At 38.7% G+C, this 23,182-nt stretch overlaps 1 protein-coding gene across 7 annotated transcripts in view; it reads right to left on the bottom strand.

Annotated features, from left to right (window-relative positions):
* ABL2 (ABL proto-oncogene 2, non-receptor tyrosine kinase) overlaps nucleotides 1-23,182 on the bottom strand; it is a 108,143-nt gene that overhangs the window by 8,728 nt on the left and 76,233 nt on the right. For 2 of the 7 annotated variants that reach the window (XM_044915933.1, XM_044915936.1), the window contains exons 1-8: nucleotides 16,721-16,838; nucleotides 12,070-12,132; nucleotides 10,707-10,877; nucleotides 6,348-6,643; nucleotides 3,388-3,660; nucleotides 2,234-2,318; nucleotides 922-1,099; nucleotides 122-306 (exon numbers count right to left, since the gene is read on the bottom strand). In XM_044915933.1, the coding sequence (XP_044771868.1) occupies nucleotides 122-306; nucleotides 922-1,099; nucleotides 2,234-2,318; nucleotides 3,388-3,660; nucleotides 6,348-6,643; nucleotides 10,707-10,877; nucleotides 12,070-12,132; nucleotides 16,721-16,838 (1,369 nt within the window). Of the gene's footprint in view, nucleotides 1-121; nucleotides 307-921; nucleotides 1,100-2,233; nucleotides 2,319-3,387; nucleotides 3,661-6,347; nucleotides 6,644-10,706; nucleotides 10,878-12,069; nucleotides 12,133-16,720; nucleotides 16,839-23,182 lie in introns of those variants that run through there. The other 5 variants (XM_021682798.2, XM_044915935.1, XM_044915934.1 and 2 more) reach the window with 3 other exon arrangements.

Genomic DNA, 23,182 nt, shown 5'->3' with positions numbered 1-23,182 from the left:
AAAATAAAAATTAAATTAAAAAAATAAAATAAAATCTGTTCTTATAAAAAAAAAAAAAAAAAAAGAATTAAGAACATTAAAAACATAAAATGACAGACACAGAAGTCCCTTCCGACCTTACCCCAGACGTCAGATTTAATTGAGAAGGTATTGTAGGCAAGACTCTCTGGTGCTGTCCATTTAATAGGAAATTTGGCTCCAGCATGAGCAGTATAGGTGTCTCCAGTCATCAGTCTACTCAAACCAAAGTCAGCCACTTTTACCACATGGTTTTCTCCCACTAGGCAGTTACGGGCTGCAAGATCTCTGTGGAGAAGAGAACCCTAATGTGATTCCATTCAGATGGTGAGGAAAATGGCCATGAACACTCTCTTCTTGGCTCTTTGTGCTACAAGCGGAGTTGAGAAGCGCACGCTGGCAGACACAGTATCTGATGACAGCTGCTAACGTGGCAGAAAGCCACTGACCACAGACCACTTGTAGGGGCATCATCAAGAGGCAATTCTCTGATACTCGAACAAAGCAGACTTCAGAAAATGGCTTCCTATTTACGAGTACACTGAGAGAGGTGTCAGAGGTGAGGAGAAGATGCTTTTCTACAAGGCTTTAAGTTCTTTACCAAGACAGAAAACTATTTTTAAAATTAAGCCATTAGAGCAAAAACCTCTTTGAAATGGTCCTGGGCAAAATAAAGAGCATTCTGTTTTGAGAATTAGCAAAGGCCCATTAATACTTTAACCAAAATACAGTAGGTTTATAAGCTGGAAATCACATTATAGTGGGCAAGCCCTATGAAAGAGAAAATTGCTTTTCTGAGGCATCTGGAAATTTCTGGGAAGGTTCTCACATTCTTTTCTTTATTTGCACCTCAAGCAAGGTAGCTTCATGGTTAGTCACAGGCAATAGTCAGGCTTTACACACCTATGGATGAAATTCTTCTTCTCTAGATACTCCATTGCAGAAGAGATCTGAGTGGCCATGTACAGCAGGACAACTGCAGTCACCTCTTCTCGACTGCATTCTCGGAGATAATCAAGCAAGTTGCCATACGGCATGTACTCAGTCACAATGTAAAATGGTGGCTCCAAAGTACACACACCTGAGAGTTGAAGAATAGAGCTTGTTTTATTAGTATATTTCCAAAAATTCCCAACTACTTCAGCAAGAACAAGAGACACATTTTAAAGTCTAGCTCAGCAGTAATCTTTTCCCTTCTCACCATCACATTCTCCTAAAATAACACAGCAAAGTTAAGATGAAGGTGGTTGATAAGGGAGTCTTGGCTTCCACTACATCATTCTTTGGAAATCCACATGCATCTGAGTATTTGCCTGTTTGGGCAAAAGCATTAATTCCATAAGGGGTCAAGAAGACCAAAATGTCTTGAGTTCTGTATATGCCTGTGATTCCCATCCTCACCTGCACACTAACAATATTTATCCAAAACTAACAGCAATTGTGTGTATGTTGAAGAGCATGTGAGTGCAGCCCGTATCATGCTTTGTAAAAAGATTGTTTCCATAGTCAAGGGTTTCACTGATACACGGCAGACTCCTTGTAAAGAATCAACAAGAAACTATTTCCTTTGGGACAATTTGGCTCAAGGTGAACACCCAAAGAAACTGGCCCTCCTTTCAAAAGGGCCGAGAGTTCAGTCACTAGTTTCTTTGTGACCTGAACAGGCGAGGAGCCATTCTACACAGGCTACCACCTGCTGCTTTGCAAGGTAAACCAATGGGTGTGGCCACAATTTGTAACCTGCTTCTTTTCTACAGTTCTTTATGTCTCTTTATTTTGTAAAAATATTTTGTGACAATGTTTGGTTTGGTATCATTTTGAGTGATTCTAAACTTTGAATCTGGGGCAATTACCACAAACTGGGCAGTTATATATATTATAATCAATGCAGGCCATTGTTTCCTGGGCAATTTTTATTAAAATCTTTTGAATTAATTTATGTATGTATGTAATCCCTACACCAAACATGGGGCTCGAATTCATGACCCCAAGATCAAGAGTCAGATGCTCTACTGACTGAGCCAGCCAGGGACCCCGTTCCTGGGCAATTTTATAAACAGAGAGCCTGCTGATTAAAATGACAATCCTTTACTGAAGCAACCATTTATTGCGCCTGGAGCTTCCACCATGGTGATTCAAAAGCAGCATTTGGAAATAACGGGGATGGGAGACAAGGACCTTCGAGGAAACCTATGGTTCAGGCAAGCTTCCTCACCTAGTAGTTGGACCAGATTAGGATGCTTGATTTCCTTCATCACTGCAGCTTCCTTCAGGAACTCTTCCACCTCCATGGTATCTTCCTGGAAGGGGGAAAAATAAGAGAAAAACAAAAAACAAAACAGAAGAGGGACAAACCCCCATTTTAATCATTTGAGTCAACTCACAATCCTAAAACTACAGCTTTAAAAGGAGATATCTTTTGAATATTTTAGCAGGTTACTTAAAGAAATTTTATCAGAACCTAATAATATGCTCCAGAGACATCCAATTAAGAAAGAAAAGTATCCCCAAATCTATCCAACATTTGAAACTGGAGTGAAAATTACCAGGGCAAGCAAAATTCAGCCACCACATCCCATCACAACTGAGACCTGGGAGACCTGGATGGATAACTCAGTGCTCTGATAGTTTACTTCCCTAGATAGCTCAGCCTTCAAGAGGAGACAGAAGAGTTAGCTGTTTACATATCTGTCTTCCTGACAAATTCCTTAAGGAGCAACACATGTTTACAGAGCCATGCATATTGTCTCAGACTCAAAATATGCTTAATAAATGTTTGCTGACCAGAACTGATTACACTCATAGCCAAAGAGCAGCCCTTACACACGATACGCCAGAGCTACAGAGGTATATGGGAGATCTTCAGAGACTGGAATGAGTGACAACACTGTAATTGGACTCTAGGTTGCTTAAAGAAGACAACGGCATCAGGAAGAAGATTTCCATGACTATTAGGAACATGAGAAGTGATCTAATCTCAGAGAGATGGGGGAGCACAAGGCAGAGAGCGCAAGGACAGAAGAGAGAGCCCGTGATCCTTGAGCACTGCATGAACAACGCTATCCAGCAGGGGTCATTCTCAGGAAGCAAAACAGCTTGTTTTGCATTTATAACTTAGAATCTGCTCCTAACCTTCCACTAAGCCTCCAGAGACCGGCCTTCCCCGCAGGGGGTCTCCCGGCGCCGCGGTGAGTAATCTGCCCCCGCACTGTCAGCCGTGGCACGAAGGTTAATCATCAATCTGCCGATGTGCTTGGCACCGGTGGGTGGAAAGCATTCCAAAGTTAAAGAAGGGCACACTCCTATTTCCAAGTGATTCAGCACAAAATAAAAAAAAAAGACTGGAGACTGTAATTCTCAGCAACCCACCTTCAATGTCTTCACAGCAACCGTAAGGCTGTATTTCTTCCAGACGCCAACATAAACTTCTCCATACTGCCCCCCGCCAAGTTTGTGCTTCATGGTAATATCCGTTCGTTCCATTTCCCACTTGTCATGGATGGGGGACACACCATAGACTGTGGGCTTATTGCACTTGGGCGCTGGGTAGTGTAACGTCGTCACCAGCCCATCGGCCACCGTGGAGTGATGGTGCACAAGTTCGGCCAGGGTGCTAAAGCGGCTCTCAGCAGTGACGTACACCTGGTGAGGCAGGTGGGAGGAAAGCTAAAGCAACTTGAAAAGAGGTCAGAAAACCGTTTTCAAAGCCCATTAATTTCACTGGTCTGAAGATACGAAGACAGGAGGTCACCTTACAGAGGTAAATGAAAGAAGTAAATGATGATGGGAAGGGGAAACACAGAATTTAAGTTTAACCTCTTTACACCACTCTTCCTGGGTTTCCTAAAGAAGCTCGGGGCGGGGGGGGGGGGGGGCACGCTTCCAAGCTATCTTCTGGATCATCAAGATCCACCCAAGATCATGGGTCTTCAAATATTTTGAAGCAACAAGACTGTGAAACCCAAATCCGTAAGACAGAGGCAGAGATGCTGATTTAAGTAGGGAAGGGGAGAGACCTGGCCTCTTCTGAAAGGCCATGAAATACCAACTCAGAATCTTGTACAGAACATAACTCGAGAACCACTGGTTTCCATTTTTTTTGGTAGAAAGAGTATTTAAGGATCTTACAATTTTTACTTGATTAGGATGTGCTTTTGAGTAGCTAGGCTATTAAAAAAAGAGCCACAGTTTTATATCCGGGTTGTTAACAAAACAGTAATTTGTGACAAGTAATTAAAGTATAAAAGATGAGCAGTCTTTGAACCCTATCTCTCAAGGGAGCTAGCTTACTGTTTTTTAAAAAAGAAACTTGTGTTGTATACAGAAGAACACATAATACATGCAGAATTGATGATTTTTACAAGGTGAGCTCACCCACATAAACCTCTCCCACACCAAGAATTATAACACTACCAGCACCCTCCCAGCTAAGCTATTCACTCCTTCAAAGATAACCACTCTCTGGACTTCTAACACCTTACATTAGCTTTGCCTGCTTCTGAACTTACACAAATGGAATCATACTATGCATTGTTGTGCCTGCCTTTCTTTCATTCCACTTTTCTTTATTGTGATGTAATTCACATACGATAATATCCACCATTTTTAAGTATACAATTCAGTGGCTTTAATACATTCACAAAGTTGTCCAACCATCACCACTATGTAAGTCCAGAACACTTCCCATCAGCCTACAAAGAAACCCCATACCATCAGCAGCCATTCACATTCCCCTCACGCCCAACCCCTGACAATCACTAACTCCTTTCACTCAGCTTTACATGTGTGAGACTCACCTACGAATGGGTCAACACGCTTTTCTGCAGAGGGCCAGAGAGTAAATATTTTAGGCTTGTGGCCATAGTGCCTCTGTCATAACTACTTAAAGCTGCTGTAAGAATGAAGAAGCAGCCATAGACAATACGTAAACAAGCAGGTGTGGCTGTGTTCCAATAAAATTTTACTTACAAAAGCAGGCAACTGGGCGGGCCATAGATTTTTGTCAGAGTGTATACAGCAGGACTACTTTCATTTTTTTGTTGTATGAGATTCTATTTTATGAATACACAATTTATTTTTTTTTTTTTAAGATTTTATTTATTCATTTGAGACACAGAGATACAGAGAGAGAGAGAGAGCATGAGAAGGGAGAGAGGCAGAGGGAGAGGGAGAAGCAGGATCCCTGCTGAGCCAGGAGCCCGATGTGGGGCTCGATCCCAGGACCCTGGGATCATGACTTGAGCCGAAGGCAGACGCTTAACCATCTGAGCCACCCAGGCGCCCTGAATACACAATTTATTAATTCATTCTGTTGTTAGACAATTAAGTGCTTCTAATTTGGGACTATTACAAATAATGCGACTACGAACATTATGTACATGTCTTCTGTACACATATGCACTCATTTCTGTTGGGTATGTAACCAGGGGTAGAGCTGCTAGGTCCCTCCTACATTATCACTTATCTGATTCTATGTGGTTTCATCAGGAGACAATATGTCTGTAGGGTGATGCAAAAGAGAAACAATAATTATTTCCTACTTTGTAGCAGCCATTATGTTTTAAGGAAATTATTCCATTTAATCCTCATGACGATCCAATAAATTGGGATGAGAAATTGAGGCTTAGAGTAAGGTCACAAAGTTGACAAATATCAATGGTGGAGGTACCCAGCAAACCAGGTCTGCTTGCTCTTGGCAAAGCCTGTGCTTTCCCCTACTATGCATATCACACAGACCGAAAGAACAGAACAAATGACTCAATGTAAATTTACTGTTCAATAAAACGGACATAAACCTATGCTTCACAGTTTATAAAGTAAAACAGCTCCATTCTAACACAACCACTCTACAATGGTTGGTCTTTCCAACATGTACACTGCTAAATGGCTGATTAATCTATTTATAGTAACATACATTACACATCAATCCCAGTCTCAGAAGCCCAAATGCTTACTCTGTGAACTTTCTGGTAGAGATTATTATAATTTTCAAAGATCCAAGGCTTAATTTGTCAATTCTCTACAACATATTGGATGTACCTATATATATCTGTATACTGATGACAATTAGAACTGCTAACTTATACAGCAGTTACCTTCATCACCTTCAAATCTACCTCATCATTAAACTATTAATGCAATACTGTTTTTAATTCCCATTACCATATTCTTTTGGAAAGAGTAAGCTTTCACATGCCAAATGGCCCAAATTCACATCAGTGATTATTTTATTTCATGTCTGACAGAAAAACCATATTCTTTAGTCATTCTGAGTATTTTTTCTAAAGAAGAGCCAGTGCACACCTACAGGCGGTGCTGGCCAGTCTTACCTTGCCATCTGTGGTGGTATTGATCCTGTAGTGATACACACGCCCCTCATACCTGAGCGAGATCGACAGCTGCCCGGGGCTGCTCTCGCTTTCTCGCACCAGGAAACTGCCATTGATTAGACTGCTGAGTAGGTACTCTGCTGCACTGCGTGACACAGGTCCATGGTACCAGGAATGTTTCTCCAAGCTGTTCACTGGGGTGATGTAGTTGCTTGGCACCCAACCTTGTCCATTCTTGGAGCGAACTTCACTCCACTCACCATTCTGGTTATAACCAAGGACTCGCAGCTTTTCACCTGGCCAGGAAGTCATCAGAGTCTTAAGAGAAGATGTTAGGGCTTTACCTCAAGCAGCAGCAGTCTATTGTCAAACTCAGAACCCAGTGAAAAATCAATCACAAACTCTTATGGCAACATTTTTTTTAAAAAACAATGAAAACAAACTTGGCTGTTCATCATATCCTGATTGATCACTTTAGCCTGTAGCTTAAACAGAAGCAGCCTAGTTAGAAATAACCTTCTGGCATTTACTAATGGTTTTTACACCAACTAAAAAAATGTCTTTAGGAAACTCCATGTGTGGTATAGTACGGTGGCATACAAAGATAGAAAGGTTATGAACCCATAAATACAAAGACAATGATGGTTGCCAGAGGGGAGGGGGTGGGGCAATGGGCAAAATGGGTTAAGGGGAGTAGGAGATACAGGCTTAAATCCCTTTAGAGAATGAATAAATCACCAAGATAAAAGGTACAGCAGCATAGGGAATATAGTTGATGGTATTATAACAGCATTGTGTGGTGACAGATGGTAGCTACACTTGAAGTGAGCACAGCATAATGTATAGAGTAAATCACTATGTTGTATACCTGGGAGTAATGTAATATTGTGTGTCGACTATACTTCAGTTAAAAAAAAAAGACAGAAAGGTTATTCTGGAAAATGACACAGTCTCACCCCTCAAAAAAAATTCATTTTTTCTCATAACAGTTTGTCAAGGAATATATCTTATATATGGTTCAATGTTAATAACAATCAAGGTTTAGGGATAAGAAATATGAAATACAAAGTTACTTCTAAATTTCAGTTGGCACCGAGTCCAAAAAACCATTTATGTAAAAAACAAAAAAATAAACAAGAAAACAAAACAAAATAGAAGCACAGACCATGCTTTCAGAAAGAAAACTGCCTAGGGGGCAGGCAAGTAGAACTCCCAAAGCACATTCCAGGACTCAAGTTTTAACAGTTATAGTTTCCCAACTTCCCTCCCATTCCCCATGAATATGAGTCAGTCCTATTCATTCCTCTAAAATTAGTATGTGGGAAGGGAAGCTGACACTGAAGCTGGAACCCAAGACAAGTTACTCAGAAGGTCTTTGCTTGCTATCAACGTCAATGTCCTTGATCTCTCTGTTAAAGTTGTGAACACCAACTTTAAACTCCCTAATATACATTTTGCCCCTAAACTTGCAACTCAGACAAAACAGGAAAGGATAAGAGATATCATTAGTAACAACTAATAACCTAAAGAAACGCTATAAGGCCTTAGGCCCTTATCTCTGAGAGATGCACGCCTTCCTACAGAGTTCACACCTACTTCTCAGTGTCAGCAGAAGAAAACCAAACCAATTAAAAGCACATGGCCCACTAGTTATCAGGCAAAGGCCACTGAGGAAAAGCTCAAAATCATTATTCTGGCAGTCATCAAACTTTTCCACCAACCCACAGAAATGTTTACCAGTGGGAGCTGATAAAGTTACCCTATATCTCACATTGACACCTGGATGTGAGACATTCAATGACAAAAACCTAGGAGTATGTACTCATAAAATACAAGTATGTACAGATGGATAGATAGGTGTGTGTGTGGTGTAGTTGCGGAAATGCACCAGTGCACAGATAAATACTCCCCAGACATATCTGCAGGAAAACAAAACAAAAAACTCAGTGCTACTAGAAAAGCTAAGTAAAACTTGTTCCTCTGTAGCTTTTCTCTATTGTACCACAAGAACTAGAAAAAATAGACATCAAGTATATCATTGTTGCTTCCTTACAAATAATTGGTAATGGCAGGTCATCATAAGTAGGATACAGTCAAAAACCCCAGGTTTTTGTTTGTTTTCCTCCCTTTGGAAGTTAGGAGGAGAATCTCCTACTCTGGAAGTTGTGAGTACCATGGAAATTGACAAGGGTATGACTAATGGGATGTACTGACAAAGAAATGTTGGGAGAACTCTGTTTTGTAATTCAAGCAAAAAAAACAATCTCAAAGAAGGAACTAAAATAAGTATCGTTATTTTTCAAATATATTTTCTTGTCCTTTAAAATAATAAAATAGCTTTAGCATGACATCATTTTTTTTTTTAAGATTTTATTTATTTGAGAGAGAGTGAGAGAGAGCATGAGAGTGGAGAGGGTCAGAGGGAGAAGCAGACTCCCCGCTGAGCAGGGAGCCCGATGTGGGACTCGATCCCGGGACTCCGGGATCATGACCTGAGCCGAAGGCAGTCGCTTAACCAACTGAGCCACCCAGGCGCCCGCATGACATCATTTTGTATCAATAAGAACCTGATAGAAAAATCTGACATTTCATGGGGTTTAAGACAAATCACTGTTCGCCATGAGAGAACAAGAATCCCAGCCCTTGAGCTGCACACTAGCAGTTGCCATAACTGGTAACTAAGGTATCAACAGACTGTCTTTATCAATGTTTCCTTGGTGACGGAGCTATCTTGGAAAATGGTGACATGAAAAGCGTATCTAGGAAAGAATGTACTGAGTCACTGCTTCACAAACTTCTCCACTGAAGTATTGATAAAGGTAAAAGAGTGTGTTGTAGCCCAAAGAGACTACTGCACAGTATAAAATTCTCTGAAATCCTGTTTTATCCTAATACTTTGTGTAAAATTTTCCCTCAATGCATAAACCTCACACACCTACAAATACTACCACGATCCCCCCCTGCAAAACCACCCAAAGTCTTCAAGTAACTTGACACTAGGAGATCACACACATTACTTTTTCTACGCCTTTGACACCTCCTGGCATAGGTTTATGTATGTGCCTCACACCCACTATGGAACACATCTCTACCCCAGTTTGAGTTACAGGTTTCTGCTCTTGATTAATGTGGCTGGATTTAAAAAATAGATGCATATAAAAATTTTATAAAAGGGTAACATTCCCTGAATGGAGGCCTATCTTAATTTGGTATATTCACTCCCATTTAATACCTCATTCTGAACCTTACAAAAAAAAAAAAAAAAAGGCGTATGTTTGACAAATTATCATTTAAATTACAATTTCACTTAAGTTAAAAATTATCCTGAAATAGGAGGAGGCTTTCATAGGTTCAAAAGAACAAGCTTAGGCAGATTAGCAATCCAATTCAAGGACACAATGAGAATGTCCCATGCTGCTTTCTTCCATTTTTTTTTTTTAAAGTAATCTCTACACCCAATGAGGGGCTCAAACTCATGACCCCAAGATCAAGAGTCTCACACACTACCGACTGAGCCAGCCAGGACCCTTTCTCATAAAAGTTCCACATTTTCTTTGTTCAAAAAACTAATAACGGATGATTTTACTTGGTCATGTTCTTAGTCCTCCCTTTTATAAGAATTTTCTACTGAAATAAACTACTACTCTCTTGAGAGCATTAGTACAATAGAAACCCTTCCTATGACTCCTTTCACTAACCCATTTAAACAGAGATGAGAGATCTGTCTCAGCCAATGCTACTCAAAGCAGGTCCACAATAAGACACGACATTGCGCCAGAATATGAAATCACTGGACTACTTTCTTCTTGTTGAAAGTCTTGCTCCAAAAAAAAAAAAACGTCAGCTGAACTAAATAGTAAGTACTATGCTTAGTGAGGTAGTCAGTTTACATATGGGGAACAAGTACTTAATCTTAACAATGAGGACCGGTAACGAACTGTTCTCAGACAGGCAGTCAGCTCAGGGACAACACTGAGTAGCACCCGGCTCTGGCAACATGACTCATCTTAGCCACAGCTCCATGAGAAAAGATGTACAGTAAACCTTACTGTCACATAAGACGAATGCTGGCATATTACAGAGAGTACTGGATCCTGAGAATGAGAAAAGTTTGTGTATATACCGTGTGGTGCTTTTTCTAAAGTACTTTATCTCCTCTTACCCTTAATAAGCCCTATAAAGGAGACAAACTAACAGTATCCCATACACAGGTTTTTTAAAAAACAAAAACAAAACAAAACCAAGATAATGAACCCCAAAGTATTTGGGCCCAAATCACCTAATTTTAGTCAGAGACAGAATCTAGAACAGACCCCTTTATTTCTGAAGCACTAATGAAAACTGAAAAGTGAAGCTCACCTTTAGTGATGCTGAGTGTGTTATCACCACTGGCTACAAAATCGTAAAGTGCAACAAAGAGATTAGGGTCGCTCTCAGTGGCTCCAAGTAAGTTCTCCTTGGAGCTCCACCTGATGGCTTCGTTCAGTGCCTGGGGTTCAACATCACAACCAAAGGGGCGGTGCAAGGCTTCTGAAAGACATAAAGAGAGAAAGGAATTCACGGTACGTTCAACAGTTAAAAATTCACTTGAATTCAGTACGTACATAGTATTCTAGCTGCTGGCATGTATACACCGACGGCTCCAGAGTGGAGAAGAACTGTATAATATGGAGCCATGAAGAATGAGCAAACGGCACTGTCTCCTAAGCTTCAGAGAAGTTTACTTGTTGAAAATGTAACAAGACAGAGAAGAGAGCACAAAATGAGCATTTAGCCGTGATTTATATGTACTCATCAAAATCAGAAATAGAAAAAGCAGTTTTCTCAAAATGGAAAAAAAAACCTCAAAAAATGGCAATTCGTTTTATAAAACATATAGGCTATTTTGTGGTGGTGGTGGTTTTAAGTTCTGTTTTATAAGTCCTCCCAAACTACCCTTCTTCCCTCTCTCCACATAAAACAAACTGTGGAAAAGATAACAGAGACTTTAAGAAATATGTATATATTGCATAAATCCAGATCCTCCACTTACATATAGAAAAATTATAGAAACAGGGCTTCCAGAAAAAACAAAAATACTAAAATTATCTGTTAAACAACAGAAAAATGTTTTGGCTTTATACAAATATTCTTGGCACTCCAAAATACCTTTGTATTACTATGCACTGTCTAGAATGTAACAGCTTCCAACTGTTGTTTTAAAAAGTTTTTACCTTATTTTCTTTTCCTAGGTGGTACATTTTTGTAAGTATCTTGAGAACTTAATTGAAGGCTCTAGAAAATATCACCAACAATAGCCATTTGAGTATCTACCATGTGTAAGGGTTGAAGCCTTGTAAGACCTGGTTTTTTCCTCAAGGCTTTATGGGTTCCTAAATTTAGTCACACTACACAAAATAGGTGACCCCTATAAACATCACCTGCTTCTTGCAGTCCAGGTCACTTACACAAAAAATACACTGTGTCTTCAGTAGTGATTTGCTTGATCACAGAAACTGTTTATAGCGGCTGTCTGCCACTCTCCAACTACCTATTGTGACATAACAACACTTTTCTAGCATCTCTCTCTCTCCTCCCTCCCCACTCATTCTTAATTTAAAATTGACTATTATATCTGAAGGAGAAAAACCCTTGAATCTGTGGTTTTATTTCTTTTCAACCCCACCCCCTCCTCTCCATCTCTACTGCCAATGCCTCAGATCCGATCCCCACCATCTCTCACCTGGACTACTGCCTCCAGTCTTGTCTCCCTCAAAGCCATCCTCCACACAGCTGGCAAAGTGATCTATTTAAAACAAAAATTTGACGAGGTCACTCTTCTTAAGATTCTTTAATAGTTCACCATCAAGCTAAAATCTCTTTAATGGCCTTCACGTCTTTTCTAATCAGGTCTCTCTACCTACTTCTCCTGCTTACATTTCCCCCCTCCAAACTTCAAATTCTAAACTTTAACATACACCATGCTTCCTGCTTTTTTGTGCCTTTGTTCACATAGTCCTGGCTACATAGGATGTGATCTCATCCCACCCTTCTTTTGACTGGCTCACTTCTCCTCATTTTATAATACTCAGCTCCAACGTACCCTCCCTTAGGAAGCCTCACATCCTCCCTACTACCTGTATACACTTGCTGCATTTGGACCCTCTATCTTTATCTTTACAATATCCTCAACTGATGTTTATTTCCCAAACTTTACAATATACTCCTTAGCATGAGAACTGTATCTTTTTTCTAGCAAGAGTTACACACTATGTGTTCAGTAACTGTTGACTGAATGACCAAATTATACAAAAATATAAGTGATGGGAAATAGTGAGATGTATTTTAATCTTAAAACAGCATTAACCAATGTTTTAAAAATGGCTTCATAACAGTCTACAGAAATTCCTGCAGTAGGTTGGATTGTAATTTTCCTAATAGTTTTAGAGTTCACTTCATCACATTCCTTCCTCCTCTTAAAAGGAATGTATCTTTATAATTTCAGAGCTAATTTTGTTTCCCATTAAGAATATTATGACAGGAGCGCCTGGGTGGCTCAGTCGGTTAAGCGGCTGCCTTCGGCTCAGGTCATGATCCCAGGGTCCTGGGATCGAGCCCTACGTCGGGCTCCTTCCTCAGTGGGGAGCCTGCTTCTCCCTCTCCCTCTGCTTGCCACTCCACCTGCTTGTGCTCTCCCTCTATCTCTATCAAATAAATAAATAAAATTTTAAAATATATATATATATTATGACAAATCTGAAGGTATGCCCAGATGCCCTGAAAAGTTAATATGAATCAGATGTATTGCTCCTTGTTTAAATGCAGTTACAAGGAATGGAAACAGCTGTATTATGTACTAAGATAACCAATTAGGATTACCAAACAAAACACCATATTCTATGATACACCCTTCAAACAAGTCACATGTACTAATGTTTCTCTTTATGCTTGAGAAAGTATCCACTCAGAATTTCCATGGGGCTACAAAATGCCAATCCTTTATTAAAATGAAAAGAACTGCCAAAAAAGTATAGAGAATATTTTCATACTTATTAGATTCTATGCTGAGTATCACATGATCCTCACTAATGTTTCTTGCCAATGATGGTGTTAACATTATAATGTTTGATAACATTATAATGTTTGATAACAGTTCAAGTACATGTTCTTCTTTTTGGACAGAAGTCCCCCTTGTTTGAGATTATAAGAGGAACAAAAATCAAAGGTAACAAGAATTCCTGTACTATCAATGATGAAGTTAGAAACAATAATTAAGCAGATACTGAAACTAACTCTTAAATCCTAGCAGGCCAAAACCAGCAAATGCCATACAATTATACCTTACTTTGTGAAACCCAATATATAAACACTTAAGGTTTACAAAACTAATAATTTTAGTGAACATCTACTATACGTCATTCTGAGCTTCAGAATATAAAGATTATAAATCACCAATAACACTATTTGGACTTAGAAAAAAACACTCTCCGTTCTTTCCCCAAATCTGCTTCTCCCCCAGAATTTCCCATCTCAGAGGCAATTTCTTCTTATCAGCTGCTCAGGCCAAAAACCTTGAAGTTTGAATACAAACTTCTAGCTATAAGATGAGTAAGTTCTGGGCAACTAACATATAGCACAGTGATTATAGTTAATAATACTGTATTATCTACTTGAAAGTTGCTAAGAGAATAGATACTAAATGTTCTCACCACAAAAAAAGAAATAATTATGTGATGTGATACAGGTATTAGCTAATGCTGTGGTGGTAATCACTATGCAATATGCAACTATCAAACTGACACACTGTACACCTTAAACTTACAAAATTAATATGTCAATCAGATCAATAAAACTGGGGGGGAGGGGAACACAAAAGGAAAAACCTTGGAATCACTCAGGACTCCTTTTTTGCATCCAATCCATAAGGAAACCCTCTTGGCACTGCCTTCAAAAACACACCCAGAATCTATCTGCTTCTCACTCCCTCTACTACCACTACTACCCTGTTACCACCATCATCTCTCTCCTGGGTTTTACCACACTCCTGATTTCCACACTTCGAGCCTTGTTCTCTATTCTCAACACTCCAGCCAGTTTTTAAAGCATAAGTCAGATTGTGTTACTCCTCCACGGCAAACTCTGGTTCCCTACCTTAGAGTAAAGAGCAAAAGCCTTATGAGAGCCTGCGAGGCTCTTCACAGCTTGTCTTGCCCATACCTGCCTATACTCCCTCCCCCGGTTTACCTCATTCTGGACACTGGCCTCCCTGCTATTAATTGAACAAGGCAGGCACCCTCCTGCCTCAGGACTTTTGTACTGGCTATTTCTTCTGTCTAAAGAATTCCTCCCCCAAGACATTCACTTCACTCAAATGTGACCCTCTTAGTACAGCATTCTCTGACTCTCCTATTTTAAATTGGGGCTATTCCTGACAACACTCCCACCTCCCGCCATGTCTCCTTCCCTATGTTCTCTCCATAGCTCTTATTACCACAAACGATATAATTTACATATTATATTTATGTATACTATCTAACTTCCCCCCAACTAGAATATCAATTTTATGAGGACAAGGATTTTTACCTGCTTTGTTCACTGATAAATTCCAAGCACTCAGAATAGTGCATGTATATAAGAGTCTCTCAAAAAGCAATGAATCATGTGTACTGTTATACTCACATGCTGTACCGCTATGAGAGGACAGAATAGAAAACAAAACTCTGGATCAAAAAAGGTTTCAGAGAAGAGAAGGCATTTAAATTAGATGAGCAGGAATTGTGCACTGATGACAGAGTGACAGGCTGTTAACGTGCAAGGACATGTCTACGACATGCGATTCATCTGTACTGGAGACAAGCTCCATCAGCTCAAGGGAGGTTTGCTAAAGGCAAGTTCAGCTTCTTAAAAACCACGTTATTTGAAAAAAGGCAAAGAGCACAATTTGATGTAAACTTAAAAAGATGTATATAGGCCAAACAATACTGTACATTTCTCAAATATACAAAATAACAAATACAGGATAAAAGCAATTTTTGAGGCCAAAGTACTAAAAGAACCATGACTTGGAAAACAATCCTTTTTATTCCCCACTCCCTGTCTTCCCATTCCTGCTTCTATGATCTTTTTGGTCAAGTCAACGATCTTATTTCCTTCCTTTCTTCTTTCTTCCCACTCATGCTTTTGTTCTCAGAGAACTAAGGGTCAATTTCCTGTACAATCCGTCTGCACAGGATATCCACTTAAACACCATCCTATCCTCTAGCACCAAACAAAAGGGAAAATGTTTCAAAGACAAAAAACAGCATAACATTTTCCTGAGGCCAAGACTGAACATGTATTAAATCATAAAGAATTGAAGAACTAAATGCAGAAGAACAGGCTAAGGAATAAAGGCAAAAAAAAAAAAAAAAGCCTATAGGAAGGAGTAAATGTCACAGTGTTATCCAGTGGGTCTAATCTATGCCACTTTCCTCATCAGCTTAAAACAGACACAGCTGGATGATTCAAATGTACTGTACCCGCACAAATTCAAGTTGTGAAGGCTGGGAATGGGTTTTTATGAACAATGTGAAGTGACTACTATATATTCGGTGCCTTAGTGGGTTAGTCTTTCATTAAACGCTGTTACTGAGGTAGATCATGGACTTAAGATGAGACAACAGAAGACTTGATTTTCACTTATGTAACACAGGACCCAGGTAACAGAAATATGACTATTAATTAAAGGCAATTTTATTACTTTTCTTCTGATAGACTTGCAAAAGACAATAAAAATAAGGCAAAACATAGAAATAGCAGTTTGTACAAAGTATATTATCAGGATTAAACAAGTTAAAATCCTGAATAAGACTCAGACTCAAATCCAGAGATAATTCCTAAATTTAATGTTTAATTTTATTAAAAAACACTGTCACCAATTAGTCATTCAATAACTTTTATCATTTTAATTAGAAATTTGTCAGGTAAGTAACTGAATAAATAAAAAAATTTTTCAGTTGAGGCATTCATTTCCAAGCATTTTACAAATCCTTATCTTGCCCGAATTCTACTTTATCTGATTGCTTATTCTCTAAGAAACTACTACTTTTTAATACCACTTTTAAAAACTATGTAAAGTGGTTGGATAAATCATTCAACAGTTCTCAGTATAGCTTAAGTTCTTCATATCAAGCCATATATATCTTAACACCACAAAATATTACCTATTATTCACTTGTTCTTTCTTTCAGTAAGTTCTTACTGAGATCTTACTATGAAATACCAGAAACAAAGCACATAAAACTTCACTGACCAACAATGAGGACAGTAATGGAGAGAATTTTTCTGAAATCTCCATTCACGCTTGACTGCTGTGATTATCTACCCTCCCCCAACCTATCACCTCCAAACCATACCTGTCAAGTTGGGTACAGCAGTGTCTGAGGCCTCACTACTACACAGGCAGCAAAGCGACGACGTGTCCTGATCTCTGCCATAACTATTAGGCGGAAGCAGGACTGTTCCAAGGACCATTCCTCTGCCCAGAAGCACAAAAGTTAAACTGTTCTATGTAGAGAAGTCTTAGAATTCCACTCCCTGACAAGCAATGCCACATGCATGTGGCGTTTACTCATGTACTCAGTGGCCACAGGGAACCAATAGGAGGGTAAGCATTTACAAGTCCCCAAGTGGGTGGAGAGTAACCTAAAGGAAAATGTCTAGTAATCAGCAAAGACTGAGTCAGAACAGGGTTATTCAGAAGAACTTCTGGGAATGTTTTGAAAAAATAAGTAAAATAAAAAGCAACACACGTAAGAGTCACAAATAATAAAGTATGTAGGGATCAGTCAGTACATATTGATGGGATTTTGTTCCTAAATGGATGATGAAGTAAGCCTGTAGAGAAAAGTTTCCCTGGAGAAAACCTGTTTACAATAAAACACCAAATACACTTTTAAAAAGAGGAAACGCCCTAAGGAGACTCATCTTTTGCATCACTTAAATTAGCTCAAGTAACCACAAATCCAAAGTCAAAGAAATAGTTACAATTTGATTCATGAGCACAGAAGCCAGGAAATAACTGCCTTCACTAACGTTTTGGCTCTACAGCTTAATACAGTTAAAAATATGGCATGAAAAAAAATACGGCATGATTGCGACAACATGGATTGACCTAGAGGGTATTATGCTAAGTGAAATTAGTCAGACTGAGAAAGACAAATACCATATGATTTCCCTTAAATGTGAAATCTAAAAAACAAAACAAACGAATAAACAAACAAAAAGCAAAAACAGACCTATACAGAGAACCGATGGCTGTGGGGGGGGGGTGCGGTGGGTAGGGATGATGGGCAACACAAGTTTCCAGTTATGCAATAAATAAGTCACAGGGATGAAAGGTACAGTGTAGGGAATACAGTCAATGTCACTGTGCTAGCACTGTGTGGTGACAGATAACTACACTTGTGGGGGGCACAGCATAGCATATAAACTTGTTCAATCACTATGTATACACCTGTAACTAATGCAACATTGTGTCAATTAGACTTCAATTTAAAAAATAAAATTTTAGGGGTGCAGCTGGCTCAGCTAGAAGAGCATGTGACTTTTTTTTTTTTTTTTTTAGATTTATTTATCCATTAGAGAGAGAGAGCATGAGCAGGAGGGGCAGAGGGAATCTCAAGCAGACTCCTTGCCAAGGGCGGAGCTGGACACAGGGCTTTATCTCACGACCCTGACTGACATCAAGGTCCCTGAGCTGAAAACAAAAGTCTGACGCTTAACCGACTGCACCACCCAGGTGCCCCAAAAGAGTGTGCAACTCTTGATTTCAGGTGGTGAGTTTGAGCCCACATTGGGTGTAGAGATTACTTAAATAAACTTAAGATTAAAATAAAAATAAATTTTTAAAAATAAATAAAAACATGGTATGACAGTGTTGAAAACTTCTGAATGTTAAAACTTTTAAAAGCAAATCTTTACTAATACATAGGAACAAAGTTAAATAAAATGTAAAAATCTGAAGATGAGAGTACCTTATTGAGAATTAAACTAATAAAATCTGCAAATAATACACTAAGTTATTTAGTGGTATTATCTACCAAAATAACACAAGAATGTTTCTAACTGGGTGCCTGGGTGGCTCAGTCAGTTAAGCATCTGCCTTCAGCTCAAGTCATGATCCCAGGATTCTGGGATCAAGTCCCACATCCGGCTCCCTGCTCAGCCAGGAGTCTGCTTCTCCTTCTCCCTCTGCCTCTCGCCCCTGCTCGTGTTCACTCTCTCTGTCTCTCTCAAATAAATAAAATCTTTAAAAAAATACTTCTGGGGCGCCTGGGTGGCTCAGTTGGTTGGGCGACTGCCTTCGGCTCAGGTCATGATCCTGGGGTCCCGGGATCGAGTCCCGCATCGGGCTCCCTGCTCGGCGAGGAGCCTGCTTCTCCCTCTGACCCTCCCCCCTCTCATGTACTCTCTCTCATTCTCGTGCTCTCAAATAAATAAATCTTTAAAAAAAAAAATACTTCTAACTGTCCAGCTAAGAACACTCATTGATCAATATTTAATAAGCACCTACTATTACCAGCCACTGTGCTACGTTTCAGGTCCATAAAGGAAACAGGATAAAATTATAATATACCAGGACTGAAACAGCCTTCGGTAAAGTTGAAACAAAATTATAACGTAACCTTAGAGAAAAAGAATGCCTCTGACGTAGGTAATTATTAATAGCTTAAAAAAAACAAAGCTCATACTTTCAATGAAATTAACCTTTTATAAAGCCAGTACTGTTAACATCATGGGAAAAGCAAGAGTTAAATGACTAATGGTTACCTCAATTAATGACTCAGTGTTTCAAATACCAGGTTGAATTTCTCCTTCCCTAGATAATCTTTAAAAATATAACGGAAAGGAGCTCCATAATCCATATTCTATACATACCTATATTCCATACCATATAATTTACTAGTCAGTAAATCTGCTCTTCAAATTACCAATTAATAGTTACAAATCAGAAAACTATAAAAATTAAGACACTACAAAAGTATAATATTATAGAAAATAAATATTTTTGTGATTCTATGCTGCTTATAACAATCTAAACCATCTAATAGCTTTTAAACACTTTAAAGAATAAAATGAAAAAGAATGCAGGTAGGGGGCGCCTGGGTGGCTCAGTTGGTTAAGCGACTACCTTCGGCTCAGGTCATGATCCTGGAGTCCCAGGATCATGTCCCGCATCGGCTCCTTGCTCAGCGGACAGTCCGCTTCTCCCTCTGACCCTCCCCCCTCTCGTGCTCTCTCTCAAATAAAATCTTAAAAGAAAAAAAATGCACGTAAAACTGATCACCGAAAATTGGTATGTTTGAAACCTAAGAAGATTGAACTCAACACTATTAGAAATACACATTTTTTAAATTGTTTTCAGTTTATAAAAGTGACACGTGTTCATTATAGAAAATTTGGAAACTATAAATAAAAAGACAACACATCACCCACTTCTACAACCCCATTTGTTATATTATTAAAATAACATTGATACCTTTGCATTTAGCCCTTTTAATCTGCATAATGTTTCATTCATTCAGCCAATATTTCTTGAGTGTCTAGTATGTGCAAAAAGCTCTTCACTAGGCAGGAAATATGAGGTGCTAGGCAAGAAATAAAGTCCATAAGAGATGAAGATAACGGGTTAGGGAGGAATTTCACTACTTTAAAGAAGGTGAGGGGCGCCTGGGTGGCTCAGTCAGTTAAGGGTCTGCCTTTAGCTCAGGTCATGATCCCCAGGGTCCTGGGATCAAGCCCCTTGTCAGGCTCCCTGCTCTTGCTTCTCCTTCTGCCCCTCTCCCTTTGCCCCTCCCCTGCTCATTTTCTCTCTCTCTCTCAAATAAACAAAATCAAGAAGAAAGAAAGAAGGAAAAAGAAGATGGTGACACTTAAGCAAATGCCAAAAGCAAAAGAAGAATCTAAGCAGGGATAATGTAGCAAGTGCAAAAATCTGAAAGCAGGAAAGAACTTACTTGCCATGCAGAGGAAAATGCAAAGTGTGGCTGTAACTGAGAAAGTCAGAAGAGAAGCATGAAAAGAAGTTAGTAAGACCATCCTGACGGTCAGACCAAGCCCATAAAAATTTAGGATTCTTTTCCATGTACAATGGAAACCCATGAACAGTTTTAAGGATGGAGATCATATGTTTCAACTCCCATTTTGTAAAAGACCACTCTGGTTACAGGGTGAAAAAAAAATGGATTAGATAAGAAACAAAATTAGAAACAGGGAGATATGCAGCAGTTCAGGAATGGGTTCAGGTTGGCTTCGGAAAGAATGGTGTCATGAAGACAAAAGTCGAAGAACTTAAAAATCCGGTTTACAGATGGAATTGACAGAGCTTGCAGATTACTTGGATATAAAATAAGAAGAGACAGGGTAAAAATAAAGAATGGCTGCCAAGCTGCAGGCTTGAGTGAATGGGCAGACGGCCATGTAGTTCACTCAAAAGCAACAGCAGTATAAATCAGAAGTTCCACTGTAGACAAGTAAATGTGAGGGAGATAATTAAACACCTTGATATATAAATCTGTAGCTCAGAGAAGATCCTGGGCTGCAGACATCAGCATATAGACGGTATCTAAAACCATGCATCTGGATGAGATTACTTAGGGAGACTAGAGTTAGATGAAAGTGCAGGATCATGCTTATTGAATTAAATGGAATTCTACAGATTTCTCGTCTGAAACCATGGAGGCTAGAAAGAAGTGAAAAAACATTAAGTGCTTAGAGAAAAAACTGTCAACCCAAAATTCTATGTCCACAGAAAATATCCTTCAGAAATGAAGATGAAATAAAGACATCCTCCGTTAAGGGAAGAACTTGTTGCCAGTAGACCTGCTCTAAAAGAATTCAATTCAGACATAATGGAAATTTTACCAGTAGGAAATTTTGGAACATTAGGAATAAAAGAAATAATGATGGTAAACAACAGACTATTGAGTTCTTAATATATGATAGTTGAAAGCATACAGTGTAACGCCATCTGTAGGGACTTCTCAATGCATGTAGATATAATATATGACAACTATGTAACACAGGGAAAAGAAGAATCTGTAAGAGGGCAAGGTTCCCATATTTCACCTGAGGTGGCAAAATACTGAATCTAAGTAGTGTGAAAAGTTTAATATGTATATTGAAATCCCTACAGCAACCACAGGAAAACCTATACAAAGAAATACAGCCAGGGGCACCTGGGTGGCTCAGTCAGTTAAGCGTCTGACTTTAGCTCGGGTCATGATCCTGGGGTCCTGGGATCGAGCCCCGCATCGGGCTCCCTGCTAGGAGGGGAGTCTGTTTGTCCCTCTCCCCCAGCTCATGCTCTCTCTCTCTCCCTTAAATAAAGAAATACAATCTTTAAAAAAAGAAAAAAAAAAAAGAAATATAGCCAGAAACAACAGATAAGTGACTATGAATATTAAAAAGACATGTTAATAATCCAAGGGAAAGCAGGAAAGGGAAAGAGAAGAAATAACAGAAAAATAATATGGTAGACCTAAATCCAAGCATATCAATGGTTAACATTAAATGAAAATGACCTAAATATAATTATAAGCTAGTTTGTCATAATAGATATGTATGATCCAACTATAGGCTATCTAAAAGAAACTCACTTCAAATATAACCATAGAAGTAGGTTAAAAATAAAAGGATGAAAACTTATGTCCACAGAAAAACCTGTGTATGAACCTTCATAGCATTATTAATAATAGCCAAAAGTGGAAACAACTGAAATGTCCCATCAATTAATAAGTGAATAAATAAAACAGCTCAGCAATAAAAAGGAAGTACTAAAACATGTTATAACATAGATGAACCTTGAAAACATGCCAAATGAAAGAAGCCAGTCAAAATGAACACATGTTGGTGTGATTCCATTTAGATGAAAGGTCTAGAATTGGTAAATCCATAGAGACAAAGTAGATTAGTGGTAGCCTAGGGTCAGGATGTGAGGAGGAATATGGAATGATTGCTAATGGCTATGGGGTTTCTTTTTGGGGTGATGAAATATAAGAGTAGACTGTACTGATGGTTGAAGAACTTTAAATACACTAAAACCACTGAATCATACACTTTAAATGGGTGAATTTTATATGTGGATTTAAACATTAGCATTAAAAAACATTATGCTATGTGAAAAAGGCCAGATTTAAAGTCTACATATTGCATGATTCCATTCATATGAAATACTCAAAGAGCATGTATATAGAGACAGAAAGCAAATTAGTGGTTACCTAGGACTGGGGTAGGAATGCCAACTGACTATAAAATAGTACAAGGAACCTTTTGGGTGATAGAAATGCTTTAAAACTGGATTGTGGTAAGGGTTACACAACTATGTACATTTTTAAAAAATTATGTATCTTTTAAAACTTAAGTTTTAGGAAATATAAATCATAGCTCAATAAAGCTACTTTTCTTAAAGCACAAAAGGTAAAAAACAAAAAGCAAAATCAGACTTTTGTTCTCTGAAAGATATTGTTAAGAATCAAATGATAAGCCATAGACAGGAGAAAATATCTGCAAGTTATATGTCTGACAAAGGATATAGATCCAGAATATATCAAGAACTCTCAAACTCAACAGTATGAAAACAAACCACTCAATTAAAAAATGGATAAAAATTCTGTTCAACAAAGATAATACAGGAATGACAAATAAGATGCTCAACATCAGCAACCATTAAAGAAATGCAAAATAAAACCACAATGAGATACCATTACACATGTATTAGAGTGACTAACTTAAAGACAGTAAGAATACCAAGTGGTAACTACAGATGCAAGCCAACTAGAACTCTCATAAATTGCTGGGGGAAATGCCAAATTGTA

Source organism: Neomonachus schauinslandi, chromosome 6 (genome assembly GCF_002201575.2).
Source record: "Neomonachus schauinslandi chromosome 6, ASM220157v2, whole genome shotgun sequence".
NCBI lineage: Eukaryota > Metazoa > Chordata > Mammalia > Carnivora > Phocidae > Neomonachus > Neomonachus schauinslandi.
Note: the sequence above shows the minus strand (reverse complement) of the source record. Positions and strands in the feature narration are given on the sequence as shown.